Source organism: Montipora foliosa, chromosome 12 (genome assembly GCF_036669935.1).
Source record: "Montipora foliosa isolate CH-2021 chromosome 12, ASM3666993v2, whole genome shotgun sequence".
Lineage (NCBI taxonomy): Eukaryota > Metazoa > Cnidaria > Anthozoa > Scleractinia > Acroporidae > Montipora > Montipora foliosa.
In genome coordinates, this window is record NC_090880.1 from 32,720,185 (window position 1) to 32,736,048 (window position 15,864).

General features: G+C 39.1%; 2 protein-coding genes across 2 annotated transcripts in view; one reads left to right on the forward strand and one right to left on the reverse strand.

Moving 5' to 3' along the window:
• Positions 1–81: 81 nt before the first annotated feature.
• Positions 82–9,183, forward strand: LOC137978854 (denticleless protein homolog). The gene is made up of 13 exons (XM_068825964.1): positions 82–213; positions 302–375; positions 491–527; positions 617–712; positions 1,620–1,681; positions 1,958–2,078; positions 2,452–2,636; positions 3,953–4,133; positions 4,445–4,752; positions 5,254–5,291; positions 5,501–5,595; positions 7,927–8,181; positions 8,300–9,183. The coding sequence occupies exons 1-13, from the start codon at positions 156–158 to the stop codon at positions 9,061–9,063; spliced, it is 2,274 nt and encodes a 757-aa protein (XP_068682065.1). The 5' UTR covers positions 82–155; the 3' UTR covers positions 9,064–9,183.
• The window catches only part of LOC137978855 (dipeptidyl-peptidase 5-like), a 21,219-nt gene continuing 14,530 nt past the window's right edge, over positions 9,176–15,864 (reverse strand). The window contains exons 8-11 of the mRNA XM_068825965.1: positions 13,222–13,567; positions 12,264–12,345; positions 11,149–11,258; positions 9,176–10,799 (exon numbers count right to left, since the gene is read on the reverse strand). Coding sequence (XP_068682066.1) covers positions 10,770–10,799; positions 11,149–11,258; positions 12,264–12,345; positions 13,222–13,567 — 568 coding nt within the window. The 3' untranslated portion in view covers positions 9,176–10,769. The remainder of the gene's footprint in view (positions 10,800–11,148; positions 11,259–12,263; positions 12,346–13,221; positions 13,568–15,864) is intronic.

Below are 15,864 nucleotides of genomic sequence, written 5' to 3' on the forward strand. Positions count from 1 at the left end.
ACGGCAAGCATGACTGCTGGGAATGAAAAACAAACCAATCAGAAATTAAATTTAGTATTTCCCGCGCATTTCAATATTTCGCGGAATATTTGTTGTCCATACATGTTCTTAAGAAGTTGAAAGATTCAATTTTTTGCCTGATATTACTTCAAAAAATGACTCTTCTCAGTTCAATTTGGCAACGCCAGCTTGTACCAAGTCATTTAAGAAAAGGTGAAAAAAAATTATCGCAAAATTCCCGAATGTGTTGACTAGAATGTGTGAACTCAGTGATCACTGACATTTCTTTCACGTCGTTCAGCTTTTCCTGTCGATTTTGCCCTGGAATCGTTTTGCTGTCACAAGGAAGATGAACACTTTGTGCAAAGAAGAGAGGTATACACCTGGCATGGTTTGTAAGCCTGAAATCGGTATTTTCAATGCCTTATTCTCTAAATAGCTGGCGTCTCTTGGTCGATGTGCTCTAACTGTAATTCGATGTTTCTTCCAGTACGACGTCCCCCCATTCGCTTGCCGATTTAACAAGAGTAAGTTATCAAGTTTTTTCGACATTGCAAGACCCTGAATTCATCCGTCTACAATAAAACGCGTGTTATTGTTGTGTTTTTATTTCAAGCCGCTCAAGGAGGTCACATGTTGGGAATAGCCGATGAAGACGGTTGGGTGCAAATACTTGATACAAGAAAAAAAGGAAGTCGGTCGATTGTCAAAGGTATTTTGTACTACACACTGAATTTAATTTATTTTCTGTTAGGAAAGACTTGGGACCCGTTAAAGACTTTTGCCCGAGCCTGATGCTCAAGCATCACCCTGAACAAACACTTATACTGTGCCCAGGCATAATTTTGAGAACTGTGTCAGAGAGCTAAGGCAGTGCTTGTAATCAGACGCCAATTCCAGGCACAGACAGTTGGTCTGGTTTCTCGGTGGCACAGGCCACTAAGAGTATGAAATTTGGGTGAAATAAACAAATATAAAGAGATTGGGGGTTACTTCCCTAACGGAGATGTGCTGCTTGATGGGGTCTCATTTTCATGACTGGATTGACGACAATGGGGTTGCATTTTCAACAGAGTTCCCAACAGAGTTACTAGAACGGGGTCACAACTTGAAGGGATTTTTGGGGTAAGTCCAAAGCGGCCGAAACCGGCCAGACTTAGTATTTTACTCTGTCTAACGCCAGACGATTTTACTCGTCAATGGGGAACCCCTGGGAGTCAATGGGTTAAAAAGGGAAGGATTTGCTGTAAAAAAAAGTTGTTACAAAAAGAACTGTAGCACTGTTGATTCAATATTTACTAGTTGCATTACACTCTGTTTTGAAATTACAATTAAAAGGCTTTATGTAAGCTTTATGCATAAACAGAAAGTGACTAAGTTGGGGTCGCTAAAATGACATTTACCCAAAAGTGACTACGATGGGGTCTATAATCGGCCATATCCAGCCAAAATTTGACCCAAGTACCCCCCCCCCCCCCACCCCCTGAACAATATTATTATTTTGTGTGTGAGCTGCCTCAACAAACCCACGATCACCAGCACTTCATCTTTTACGGGGTCTGTATGGACCTTGTGTTGTTCTGCCTAAGTCACACTGGTTACATTATTTTTGGTTGCAGAATGGAATGCACATGAAAATGCTGTCTTCGATCTTGCCTGGATGGAGGGGGAACAGATGCTGGTAAGACAATTAGTTTGTCAAGCAGCGCAGTTACTGCAGTGATAGGAGAGTAATTGCCTCGTAATGAGCCCAGATCAGGCAAATTTGGTGATTCTGTTCTCTGCTCTGTGAGATTCTGGTCATCTTCTCTCCCCTGCAAATCACTGTTCCTGCTTTTACAGTGTCCCAAGTTATGTACCTGTGCTAAGTACTGTAGATTTTGACAACCAAACAAATTTAAATATGGTATACAGATAAGTAAAAATGATAATTCTTGCTTTTTGACTGGTGCCATAGGTAACAGCATCTGGAGATCAGACACTCAGGCTTTGGGACATCAATCACGACGATTGTTTAACCCTATTCAAAGGACACAGCTGCAGTGTTAAATCTGTTGACTTCAGGAATGCCGACAAGTGTAAGTCAACAGGCCACAGCTTTCTCAATGAGGCTAGGGTCACAGGATGTGGGAAAGGTTTTTCAGTGAGAAACTATTTATCTCGCACCTGGTTCCACCTGGTTCACCATGGTCAGAGATTATTATTACCCATTGACCTTGAGAGCTATATTACAACTTTGCTTGCTAGAGCAAGCAGCTGTAATAATTACCATTGTTTTAAAAATTATAGTTGAGTGGCTTGCTGCGACAAAACTTGATGGTAATTTCTAATGGGAGTTACAATGTATCTACATTGTACTTTTGACAGCCCTGCAGGATTTTCCATAATTTCCTGTTTTCAAGGCACTTCCTGCTATGGTTTGAAGTTATTTAAAATATCTTGTTTTCTTAGTCGTGTTTGCAACTGGTGCAAGAGATGGGAATGTGATGGTATGGGATATAAGATGTAATCGTCGCTCTGGTCACTTTAATGAACCTGTCAACATCATATCCAATGCACATGCTGAAAAGGCACCTAGAGCCCCTCAAACAATGAAGAAGAAAACAAGAAGATCCTCGTCTACAAAATCTGTCTTGGTAAGATAGTAAAATTATTCAAAAAGTAAACTTAGCCTTGATTGACATTACAATAATAATAGTAACACCAGTAATAGTGAAATTGTCCAATAAAACTAATTTAGGCCAATACATTAATTAACAATTATTCGTCGAAGGCAAAGTGATTATCGGTGAATATTCACCAAGACGAAGTCACGGTGAGTATTCACCGATAATCACTGAGCGAAATCACAGCGCAAAATCATACTTACAGTGGCAAAACGACTACTGGCAGCCATTTTGTCCGTCGAGGTGATTATCGGCTGATAATCCGAGATAGCGAGCCAATGAGAGCGCGTGATTTTGTATAATCACCTGTGTATTTATACTAAAGAATAATAATATTACTCTTTAAAAAATTATTTAAAAAATTTAAGTTTCTTCTAAACAGGAAGACGCACTATAAAAAGACGTGTTGCCTTAGGCACATGTAGATAGTGCACACAGCAAAAGCCCTGTCCCCACAAGTTTAAATTTTAGAAAGTATAATTTTCATACACTACATGTACATGCAGTACACCCACCAAGCGTCATGGGAGCACAAAAGAGGCAGAGGCAGTGTGGCCCAGTGGTTAGGACAGTTGCCTTGAGATCCGGAGATCCCAGGTTCAAGACCCGCTCTGACCACTCGTTCAATTTGATCCTGGTAGTCCCTGGTTCAACTTCCCAGCTGCACTTGTAAATAGCCAACTGGTTTGCCTCCGGCCAGTTGGGATTCTTAACAGTTGTTATTGTTCTGTTCCGTCGTTTTGTTGTGTTTCATTGGCCCTGAAGCCCCTATGGGGAGCGGTCAATTAAGTATGTATTGTATTATATTGTACAAAACCAAGTGACCGCTTGCAATAATTATTTGAGATGGTCTTGTTTATGCCAGGACATTTTGCAGGTTCCTTTGCAAGTGCTCAAGCTGCCATAAATATGGGATTTTATAACGCAGGCGCATAACTTTAGTCTAGCTTTCTTTTTGACCACCTTGATTTTATAGTTCAAATATAACAACAACACTACTCTTTACAGTTGGTAGGTCGCTGTTACATTTGTTTTAATTTCTTCAAAGTATTTTTATTGAGCCTAAATGAGGATTGTTCAGTAGAGTACTAAAACTAGCGTAGAAAAATCTACGCTAAAAAAAGTAATATTTTAACATCTGTGGTGTCTATGTAAAAATGGAGACTACAAGAATCCTGTAGCTCTCCATGACTGTGAGAGATTGTGATTGTTAGTAAGAATTAGATCTATTGCAAAGTACATGGTGGGGCCATTAACTTGTTCACTTCCATAAATTTTGTTCCTAGACCACTGGGCAACAGAGTGTTACGTCAGTTCTTTTTCAAGGAGGTGAAAAGCTGATATCATCAGGAGCAATGGATGGTCAAATCAAAATATGGGACCTACGAAAAACCTACACAAACCTTAAACAAGATCCTGTACCATTCCATGTCTTTCCATATCCTGGACAAGGAATGAGAAAACATGGTAATGTCCCTTGATACTGTACTCACCTAACCTATTTTAAAGAATAATCTTTGTTAACAAGAATGTAAATCTATCCACATAGTGACTGTATGTACTAAAGATGATTCACCATATTGCAGAGGAAAAAGTGAAAGTCTCTTGCTACTTACAGTAACTATTCCTTGAGATTGGTAAATTTGTTTAATAATGTAAAAAACTGTATTCTATTCCTTCTTAACCCATTGAAGTGAGCAAAGTTGGAAAATGCCAAGATATGTCAGGTACACTTTGTCAGGTTTACGTTCATGACATCCAGGTTTTTGTTTTTGTAGGTTTTTCATCTCTTGTCTTGGATTCCACTCATTCATGTCTATTTGCAAGCTGCACTAATGATAACATCTACAAGTACAGCTGTACTGCGCTTGGACAGGAGCCTCTAGGCATTTTCTATGGTCATTTAAATTCCACATTCTATGTTAAGGCAGCCCTGAGCCCTGACGACCAGTACCTTATCAGCGGATCCAGTGACAGCAACACATATATCTGGAGAGTGACAGACGATTCTGCAGCACCTATTCTAATGACAGGGCACCTTGGAGAAGTGACAAGTGTGGCATGGTGTCCATCTGATCAGGGAAAGGTGGGCACTAAAGCTGTAGATAAAGATTACAGTTACTGTGAACTGTCCATATAGGTTTAGTGTTCCTCCCCTTTATTGTATCCTGTGTATTCCAAGAGTATTTGACCATATTGGTCAAGAAGCTTTCCACAAACCAAATAGCAAACTAACTTAACTGGTGCGTTTTATAACCTTCAGACATTTGGGGGTAGTAACTAATTATAACTGGTTCCAATTTTATCACTGAAATCCAATGTGGAAGATACCGGTAAATTGTATTTTAATGTAACAGTACTATATTGTTAAAACTGATTCACACATCCCAGTTGCCTGGATGAAACCTAGAAAAGACAATAATAAATAATTATCGGGTCTGTAAATTTATTAATGAAAATGTTATTTTCGTACTTTGTAAATTTGAAGAGTTTCAAAACTCAAAGATTCAAACAAAATATCCAAAATAGTCTTCATTTTCTCTGAATTTTCTTAACACATAGGTACATATATTTTTAATACTTTTAGGTTGTGACTTGTTCAGATGACAACAGCTTTAGAATATGGTATGTACATCATCCATGTACACAGTTTCCTGACTATTTTAAGCTGAATCTGTTTGACCCTATTCTACAATAAAAGCTAACACAGCGGGCTTAAAATTTTCCCATTTCAACAAGTTTTACAGTACTGTTCTGTTCGTGATTCAAAATGCATTACATTACAATATGTTTTCAAAGGACTACATGAGCAGGTTGTTTCTTTTTTTTTAAAGGAGAGTTGACCTTCGAGTCAGCGGGGATGAAAAATCAAACTTTGTTGGTGGGAGCTGTAGATTAAAATTATCAGATTCCTGCAAACCAATAGATGGTGAGTGAATTAAGAAAGAAATATGATAATAGAGAATAACCTCTTACTAACCAAGCAAGAGGGCTGTACTGGGGAATATTAGCTTGAGGTCGTGGCAGTACGGACCGAGTGTAGGAAGGTCCGTACAAAAACGACCTCGGGCTCATATTCCCAAGTGAGATTAGTAAGTTGTTTATCATATGGCATTGTTTCTTTGAGCAATCAGACACTTCTCTGCTTGGTAAATGTGTAATCTTCATCTTCCATCAGCGAACCTTGAACAGTAACCTTTTACATGTAAAACTAAATTTCACTTGCTATAATTGTACTGTTAACATTAAACTGCTCTTTTTAAAAACTTTTTGTGCTTTGCTCAACTTGAATTTCCTGGGAGAGAGGGGGAGAAAAAATGGAAACAGACCATCTCCATGGTAATAATGGACTGTAAAATCCTGATGATGGACCACGACCATCGAAATGGACCATTTCTGTACTTTTTCTCTCTCCAAGCTGGGAAACTCAAGTGGAGCAAAATACAAGAAGTTTTTAAAAAGCGGTAAGTAGGGAGTTTAAGAACAACGACGGCTACGACAACAACAACACCAAAAAGTAGTAATATTATTGGGTGAAAGAACCAAAATGACTGTGCTGCATGTGCGGCAATTTTTTTTTTAATTTCTCTCCCACACTTGTCAAAACTACTATGTGAAATGATCAAATTTAAGGACAACATGGACAAACTACAGTGAATCTTTCAGTCTCATTCTTTACTTCAAATCCAGTTATAGGACACTTCATCCATACTGTATAATATAAACAAGATGGAATAATCATGAAATACTTAGAATAGCTCAAACTTACCTTGAACTCCCTATTTTTTTATTACAACAGTACAATGTTGTAGCAAGCAGACTTGAGTTCTTCATGTAAAAGGTTACCTTTCAAAGTTTGCTGATGGAAGACAAAGATTACTAACATTCACCAAGTGGACAAGTGTCTAATCGCTCAAAGAAACGATGCCATGTAATAAACAACTTGCTAACCTCACTTGCTCGGGTCCATATTGGGGAATATTGGCCCTTGGTCATTCTTGTCCTTGGGTTCATATTCTCCAGTACAGCCCTCCTGCTTGGTTAGAGAGGGGTTATTATTATTATTGTTATTCATTCAAAATATTTCCCCGTTTCTGATTGGTTAAAACCACAAGCATAATTCACCATAACCAGCTGCTGTTCACCAAATTTGGAAAGAAACTTCGTCATATTGAATCAATGACGTCAAAAGTGCAGGCCGCTGCAAATTATTGAACCGTTGACCGAAAAATGGCTTCGAGTAGGTTTAAAAGTTTGAGTGAAGAAAATATTTTGAATGAATAATAAAGCAATTATTGAATTCAGCTTTCGTAGAATATGAAGAATTCTGCAGATCTCGTAGGATGTTATCCACCTTGGCCTTCGGCCTTGGTGGATAACACCCTCCTCGACCTGCAGAATTCTTCATATCCTACTCAGCCTCATTCAATAATTGCTTATTATTATTATTATTATGATGATGATGAAATTCATAGAATAATTATTATAATTATATCTCTAAGATAGTACGCGTGCTGTGATTGACTAAATTGGCGAGGCCATATTCTACAGTACAGCCTGCTAAATTTAAAATTTTGATAAAACATTATCTAGCAAGTTTTTCATGTCGTTTTTGTTACATAAACTTGTAAAACTGTTTGAATCTTGCAAGCAACTATTTCAAAACAGCCAAGAAGATTTAATTTTTCAGATTTTGACATGGCAATCTTTGTGGCAGTTGAACCTTGAATTCACCTAGTTTCCTTCCCTGTGCACCGGATTAACCTCAGAGATATACTAAATATCTTACTAACCTTGTTTTCTCGGGCTATACTGTAAATTACAGATCCTTGTTTTTTTTCTTGTTGATTTATGGCCCAAGCACTTTACACCTGGGCCATAAACCAATGGGAAAAAACTCGGTTTGTAACTTACAGTATGGACCTTGAACTTGGTTAGTAAGAGGTATTTATTATTCTAACTTGAAGTTTACCACTTCTAGAATGACTGCCTTTTTAGCCTTATAAAATAAGGTGCTTATCACCTGAGTAGGAGATCGAGACTTTAACTTTCCATTGCACCAACACTAAAAGTCTTTTTACTAAGATAGTACTCTGGATGGCTGGTGAACCACATAATGTTCTGTGAGCACTTGTAAATTTTTAAATGAGCTGTATAAGACAGGTAAGCCTGGAATAAGGGACTTCTGCTGTTATCATTAGAATTATAACTAAAGAAATATTGATGTTACTAAATGCTTCATATTTTTTTTCATAAACAGACAAAATAACTCTATCACGTCATCACAACAAACCACCCAACTCCAGTAACTTGTCTCCATCCCAAAGTTCAGTGTCCACAAATAATCTATGGAGTCCACCAATTAAGGTGATCACCAACCCAAGATTAAATCCGCTGTCCAGTCACATTTCCACAATTACAAGAAATCCTCAAAGTACCAACAGGACTTCTCCGAAGAGGCAAAACACTCTCATAGCATCTCCACTTGTTCCCGAATCTCCCATCTTGAAAACAGGTATTTGGTGTTACAACTTGGGAAAACTTTACCAAGTGTAGTTCATGTCATTCATTTTTTTTTAATGTTAACACTATTATTGATGAACAAAACTTTTTCCTTATATTGTTTTTGTCAGTTGGTGAGTCAAGGCAAGTCTGTCTCAACAAAAGTAATCGCTCCCTACCAGCAGGATCATCAGTTAGCACACCTCTCTCTCCTAAAAGTTCAGTTACTCAGGCTATACATACATCCCCCAGGATATCAACTGTTCCAAAGTTTGAAAGTCCAACCCAATTAATGACATCCTGGTTAAGAACAAATTCAAGAAAACGGACACACAGTGATAGAAATGACACAACAGATAACCTTCATCCAGGAAAAGTTTCTGGGTTGATGACAGAAGGAACAAATGATAAAATCCTCACTGACCGCCAAGAAGAAAACAGAACACAAACACAGTCATGCGTTGCACGGTTGCATACAATGCAAATACTTGAAAAGACAGAAACCAATTCCACCGAACAAAAGAGCCCAGCTACATCCCCATCAAGAAAACGAATTTGCACTGATGATCCATTAAATCTGACACCAAGCAAGAGCCAAACAGGAGAATTAAGTCCTGGAAAAGAAAATAATCTTGGGAAAAACAAGATAGGGCAGAATGACTGTGAAAAAATGACACAAGCAACACCTGACCAAACTAAAATCCTAACAGTGAAATCCAGATGTCAGGTTCCCACTCAAACAAAATCCAAAAACTGGTTTATTGAGTGGAGTTCCAACTTTAGAGCAAAACAAAGAGACAAGGGTATTCCTGAGTCCCTAAATGGAACAAATGACATCAGAGATGGTTTATCTTCTACTGCGGAGCATGGTGCAGACGCTTTCTTTGCAGAGTAAAAAATAGGTATCGTCGCCCAATGGAAGTTGGAAGTTCTTAATGTGGGGAAAGAATTATAATGTATGCATTTATCAGCAATGTAGCACAGCAAGGAGAGCATTTTTTCATTTTCAAATCATTTTTATTCTTCAATTAAACGATACTACAAATTGCAAGTTGGCATTTAGAAATTCTATCACCCAACAAGTATTATTATTTGCTGCTGCAATGAGAAATCCTCTGGAACAGTCACAGATACTATCCTACCTGGCCTTCCACCATCCCATGCAGACAGTTTTAGGCCATTTTCCAGTTTTAGATAAACTTGTGTTTCGTATGGCATTCTTTCAGAGCATGTGATTGGCTATTTACAACACAATTAGTCAGTGCTGATTGGTTTATTTAAATCGAGGGCAAATGGCTGGTGAACGAAAGTGGTTTTTGATTTAAGCAGACATTCGTGGGAAAGGAACTAGTGACGAAGCCCCAAGAACATCTGCATGGGAGGCTAGGATCCTACAGTGATGGTCCAAATTCAATCTATATTACGAATACTACATGTAAGACATCACTATCATAACCTTATGGTTACATTCCACAGCTTGGTCTTGTTTTTGGTACAAAAAGCCTTCTAATCATGTCTATAATAAACCAATGTGTTGAGTGTAGGTGTCCTGCATCAATCAATATACTACTACAGAGGTACAATGAGAAATGACTACAAAATTAACAATAATAGATTAAACTCAAGTTGAGCTTCACTCAGTTTTCTCTTACATAAAGACACAGCAGTACTTAATAAATATCCAAATAAATTATTATGGAGTAATCTTTGGACTAAACAGTCATTTTTATGAGAATCACATCCATTATTTTCCACCTTATCTCTTTTAAAAATTAATAACCAACATTCTGCACTAAGTAACATTTGTTTCTTAAAGCAATAATACCATTGGAAAGGAAAGCACTTTCATTAAGTGTGAAAAAATGACTTTTTCTTCTAGTTGACGGTGTGGTTGGTAAGGGAACAGTCCCAGGTTAGAGACCTTTGTCCATACCTTTGGGTATAAAATTTCCAGTATTCTAAATTAATGATAGTAGATTTTATTTAGAGGTAAAGAATGCACTGTTAATTATTACTGTCTACAATTTGGCCAATTACAACAGATAAAGGAAATAAACTGTACTTTAGACCAAGCATGCAGGAAAATGAAGTCTTACAACTAGCCCTCCTAATTCCCTGTGGAAGAATTAACAACTAAACATAATTTAAAGGCCGGTTATTTAAACCAAGTCTAACTTAGACTGCCGTTTATCAAGTTCACAAATATTTTTCTTCTCTGCTCATGCCTTCTCGACACTACGTTTGACACTGGACATCCTTTACACACTAGAATTGGCCAAAATGAAAATGACTTGGGACTCAATTTTGTTAAGCACTGGCTAAACTTCGTTTAAATAACCGGTACTAAGTGTTACACAGCAATGTTGCATACTGCAGCTGCATGTGTATGCTTGCCACATGGATAACGTCAGACTTCTACAACACCTGAAGATTTCCTTTCCAGCTTAAAATCATTGTTTTTGAGTGAAACAGCCTCAATGTTGTTAACATCGGAAAAAGTTCTGTGGTTGTTTATAAGCACAAGTCCAACTTGAAGGAAGAAAGCATCATAATAAACAGCTCACATAATACATCGCATTTTGTCCAAGAAACAAATTCAATTCATTCTTTAGGCAGGTTGTCTATGGGAAGCTGGAAATTAAAAATATAATAATAATTATTATAATAATAATAAATTATTATTATTATTACAGTTTTTGCACTTCAGTTTGGGAGTGATTAATAGTGATCCCTAAAATTAACGACAAAGCAAAAATTATTAATCATATTTCTTTAAATTGCTTCAATTCAAAAATGGACTGATAGAGGGGTCTGCATGAAGTTCCTTTTCATGCTTAGGGTTAAGATCAGAGTTCACACCAAGACGTCAAGGAGCCTCTTAAAACACTAATAATAATTAAAATGTCTTAATTTTGCTTTTATCAAACATTTCAGAAACATGTTAGCAAATAACACTATAGACCATGTAAACATGACTTACATCTACTTCAATGCCAGGAGCTTCAAACTTGAAAATTCTGGAGTAGAAGTAAAACTCTCCATCCAAAGAGAATTTGATGTTTTCTGCTTTCCGAAAGCCATGTTGTTCACCTTTGCAGAAAAGATAATTCCTTCAGTACTTTCCAGAGTAAAAATTTGTCTTTTATTTGGTTTGGAAACACAAGTTTTCTCTTAAATGAGCATGGTGACCCATATTTTTTGTTGCATGATTTTGGTGTAAAAATTATCCCCTTTAAATAAAATAAATTAAAAACAATTTATCGCAAGGAAAAAACAGATATACGGTAGCTAAAAACGTAACCAAAGCCCGTTACCCAGGGGTGTAAATTATGATCTTGAAAACAACGTCTCGGGGAAACGTTTTGAGTCAACATTGTTTTAAGTTGAGTGATTAAATTCCCATAAACTATACAAGACGGTGTTCCATATGCTCTAGACTTTCTACTTCAAGTGTTACTTTAAAAACTCTCTTGTTTAGCTACCACAAAATGTACCCTAAGCCGATGAAATAACGCATGTGATTAGTATCAGAACCGGGCATCAATAGGGTAAGATTGGCCCATCATATCTCTTAAGCACGGTGACTTATCTTTTTTATTGTAGTTCTCAAAACAGGGATTAGTAGGGAACATTCAGGGAAAGTTTCAAGAAAATCGTTCAACAACGTTTTTCTGAGGGAAAGTTTCGAGCAAATTGTTCAACAACTTTTTTTTCTGAGGAATCATCTTACCTATAATGATGCTTATTTTTGATACAAATGGTTGACAAATTTTGTCTTTCATTGCAAGAGGTTTGTGATAATGATATGGCATTAGGACAGCACAATGTCAATAGAAATGTTTTTCCTGTGCACTGTGCTGGGCAAAACATCTTAAAAACAGAACACCAATAAATTGTTGGCTGTTTGACGGCACAATTTGCACATAATTTTATCTAATAAGCAAATAAGGTTAGAATAAAAAGACCAAAGAAAAACCAGGCCCCAGTTAAAACGGTGGATGGCGATATCTGACAGATAAATCACTATCCATCGTTTGAACAACTGGAGCCAGAATGCTTTTAATTCACTAAACCATAAGGTTTTGCTCTCATTACCTTCAAATTCCTTATATGCCACAGGATTGCCTTTTTCCTTAACTGCCTTGTAAATCATTTGTGCTTGGTTTGGTGGAACAACCTAAGAAGTATATGTCGCATTTGTAAGATTCAGTGACATGGAATGTTTTAAAGAAGACGCCTTCAAGTACATGCAATGTTGAGGACCAGAATCCAATTGGACCTAATCAACTAATGCACTCATTCTCAGGAGTGACGTTATTCAATCAGATCCAATCAAGGCTTTGTCATTACTGAAATCTTTACATTTATTTATAAAGCCTAAGAGTCTGGACATAATTTAAACCATTCGGAGTCTCGTCTAGTCTAACTTGAAGGCTTGGAAATAAAACTATATTGAATGAATTGTGTTGTTGTTTTTCTTTAATATAACATTACTGACCACTGGGAATTTTGGTCCATTCTAGAATGACTTTCCGTCATTGTTTTAGATATCATGACACCAGGTACATGTACTATCAAAATCCTGACAAAAATGAGCTAACTGCAAACTTTACATTTGAGGCATATTATCCATGCTACTTGCTGCCTAATACTAGATAATAATTTATTGGTTGTAGCGTACATGTATTGATTACCACTAATACTTCATTAACAAGGACATGTATCATGATTTTAGTGGATCCATACTCGATCGACTATTTATAACATTTTAATAACACAACTTGCAACCTACAGTACAACACTGCCATGGCCGCTACAATTTGCTCTACCACATGTCCTTTAATTCATGCTAATATATTACAATGATCACCTTATGTGAAAGTACTGTTACCAAGAAGAAGTAGAATAATCTTTGTGTTACAATATAACATAATTGTTCAGTGAATAAAGGACATTACATAAAAAGCAATGGAAGAGTGTGCGTCTCTTCACTTATGAATACACCACATTGGTCTTTATGAACAAATGGGATTCTCACACATTAAACCCTTACCTTATCTTCACTTCCCTGAAAGATGCACAATGCGCTGCTCACAAGGTCAACACGGTTGATTGGTGACCTTGCTACGTACACTTTCTCATCCTCAGGGTAAACGCCAATCAATGTGTCAAGGTAACGGCTCTCAAATTTATGAGTGTCAGCAGCCAAGGCCACAAGGTCACTTACGCCATAGAAACTTGTTGCAGCACTGAATACACTGTGATATGTTATAGCAGCTAAAGCAGCAAAGCCACCAGCAGAACCACCATCGATTGCTAATTTAGCAGGGTCTGCTTTTCCTTGGTCAGCCATGGCCCGTGCGCCAGTGCAACAGTCATCTATGTCCAAAATCCCCCATCTGTTGTAAATTTTTTTAAAAAAGACAGAGAAGGTCAATCCCATATTAACTGGGTGCCGTTGCAATTGGCTTAGCCAACCAACAAATCAATACAGTTTGATTGAAGTGTTAACTGAATTGACACTGGGACACTGCAAATAAAATATAAAGAGTAACCTTCATATTGCTTTTGGGGGCAGTGGTGAGAGCACTCGCCTCCCACCAATGTAGCCAGGGTTCAATTCCCAGACTTGGTGTCATATGTGGGTTGAGTTTGTATGTGGCTAAATGTAATTTAGGCTAAGTTAAAATCAAGCGAATGCTGGTCAGCGGTGGTCAGGGAATCATGCGCATTGAGGTGACATACGGGTTTCTCAAATCGCACATGCTGGTCATTTCAAGCAGCAAGCGTTCAGTTGTTCCGCTTTTTCAGTCTTTCTGTCGTCTTCGCAGTTATGACCGACCAACAACAGCTTAGCAGCCGCTCTGTCTTCTTTCGATGCTCCCTCAGCGCCTGTCTCCAGTACGAACACAAGCGGGACATCTTCATTCGTGTCTTTGCAGTCCAGCGAGTCTGTTGTTGTTTCCTCGCCACTGGTGAGCGCTGCGGCTTCGGCAAATCCGCTTCCGACGGCCTCAACTGCTGTTCTTTCGCCGGATCTGGTGTCACTCATTAATCAGGCTGTTCACGTGGCTGTGCAGGCTTCGCAAAGGCAACCAGGACCAGCAACTGCGGGTCCCGTCTTCTGTCCTGGCGCCAGTTTGTCATCTGCATTGCTGGGCGGTTTAGCTTCGACGTTTTTCGCCGCTGGAACGGGCTTTCAGCCTTCCCTTTCAAGCTCGTCGACCTCTGGTAGGCTCACTCCTCTTGTCGTCCCTACTTTTGTATCTACTTTTAACGCGCCGGTCCCGGCAATCGTTTCTTCTTCGGGGCAGGCTTTAAGTGGCGTTTCTGCTCAATTACCGCCATCCATTGCACCGCTGTCTATCGTGAACTCGTTGGCGGATCAGCCGTTCGTCATGGGCCCGGGCTACTCTCCCGTTCCTGCCAAGCTCGTTACACAAATCCGTGGCGGAAAATTCGTTGACTTGTCAGAACTTTTAGCGGCGAATTTGATCAGCTCAGAGACCGAGCCTCAGTTAATGCTTGATGGGCGTTTGGTTTTATCAGCTCCCCCGAAGAAACCTTGTCGGCGTACCAAGGATATCACCACTTGGACGGAAGCCTTCACGGTGTACTCGCTTGTCCTAACGTCGTTTTTTTCCTCATCGTTGGAAAGCTTTAACCTTGTACAAGTTATTAATCTTGCGGATTTCTCGCCAGTTTAGCGGATGGGTTTGGGTTGCTTACGACAAAGCCTTTTGCGTACATGCTGCGGTGACTCGGTTGGCCGATTGGTCAACCATGAACGCACAGCTCTTCACTTTTCACGCTGGCGGTGCTTCCCCTCGCAGCTCCAACCTCAGCACATCGCCAGATTCCTCTGAACCAGTGGGTTCCAGCTCATCGAGAATCCCTTGTATGTCCTGGAACAAGGGAAGGTGCACCGCTCCTTACACGATTTGCCGCTATTATCATCGTTGCAGCACATGTGGCAGCGCCCATCGTTCCGTATCATGCAGTTCAACACCAAACCGTAAGCAGGAGAGTTCTGTCAGGCGCAGATCTCGGTCTCCGGCATTTAGTGCCTCAGCTGGCCAAAAAGCATGGCGTCAGTAATGGTTGGCTCCAAGGCGATTTACCCTTCTCAGAACTTTAGAACATGTTTGGGAGCACTTCCGTCATTATGTAGTTAGTCGTTTGTTTTTGTAGGTTTTTCTCGGGCCTTAGTCGTGGCCTTTCGTTTCTTTCTAGTTCATGTCTGTTTTTGCATTGAGTTTTCACCTTATGGCAGGCAGACTTCTTTATACTGCATGCTCTATTGATTGTTCAGTTTTATTATTAGGATTGTCACTGTTTTCTTTGCTTGCCCCTGTTGTAGTCTGGGTCTGTGGTCTGTTGAATTAAACATTTGTCCACCGTTACTGTGTTGCTGCCCTTAGTTCGGGGGGGGGGGGGGGAATTACCATCTCTCATTCTGTTTCCTTCCAGTCTCCAACCCCTTGCCCCCGGTGTCCGTGGTTAGCCCTCTAAAGCCTGACGTGTTCGCTGCCAAGTTGTCCCAACATCCGGACCAACATCTAGTCGCCTTTGCCTTGGACGGCCTCAGGAATGGCTTTCGCCTGGGATTTCAGCATTCCAAGAAATTGAAAAATCAGCTAAGTCAAACAAGGCCTCTGCTAATCAACACTCCGAGGTCATTGACCGCTACTTGGCT

What these genes read in the sequence shown, in the direction of transcription:
- LOC137978854 (XM_068825964.1), top strand. Translation starts at nt 156, where the DNA reads ATGACTCTTCTCAGTTCAATTTGGCAACGCCAGCTTGTACCAAGTCAT. An exon ending in CGTCTACAAAATCTGTCTTG is followed by an intron (nt 2,637 to 3,952) that starts GTAAGATAGTAA and finishes TTTTGTTCCTAG; the next exon opens with ACCACTGGGCAACAGAGTGT. An exon ending in ATCTCCCATCTTGAAAACAG is followed by an intron (nt 8,182 to 8,299) that starts GTATTTGGTGTT and finishes TGTTTTTGTCAG; the next exon opens with TTGGTGAGTCAAGGCAAGTC.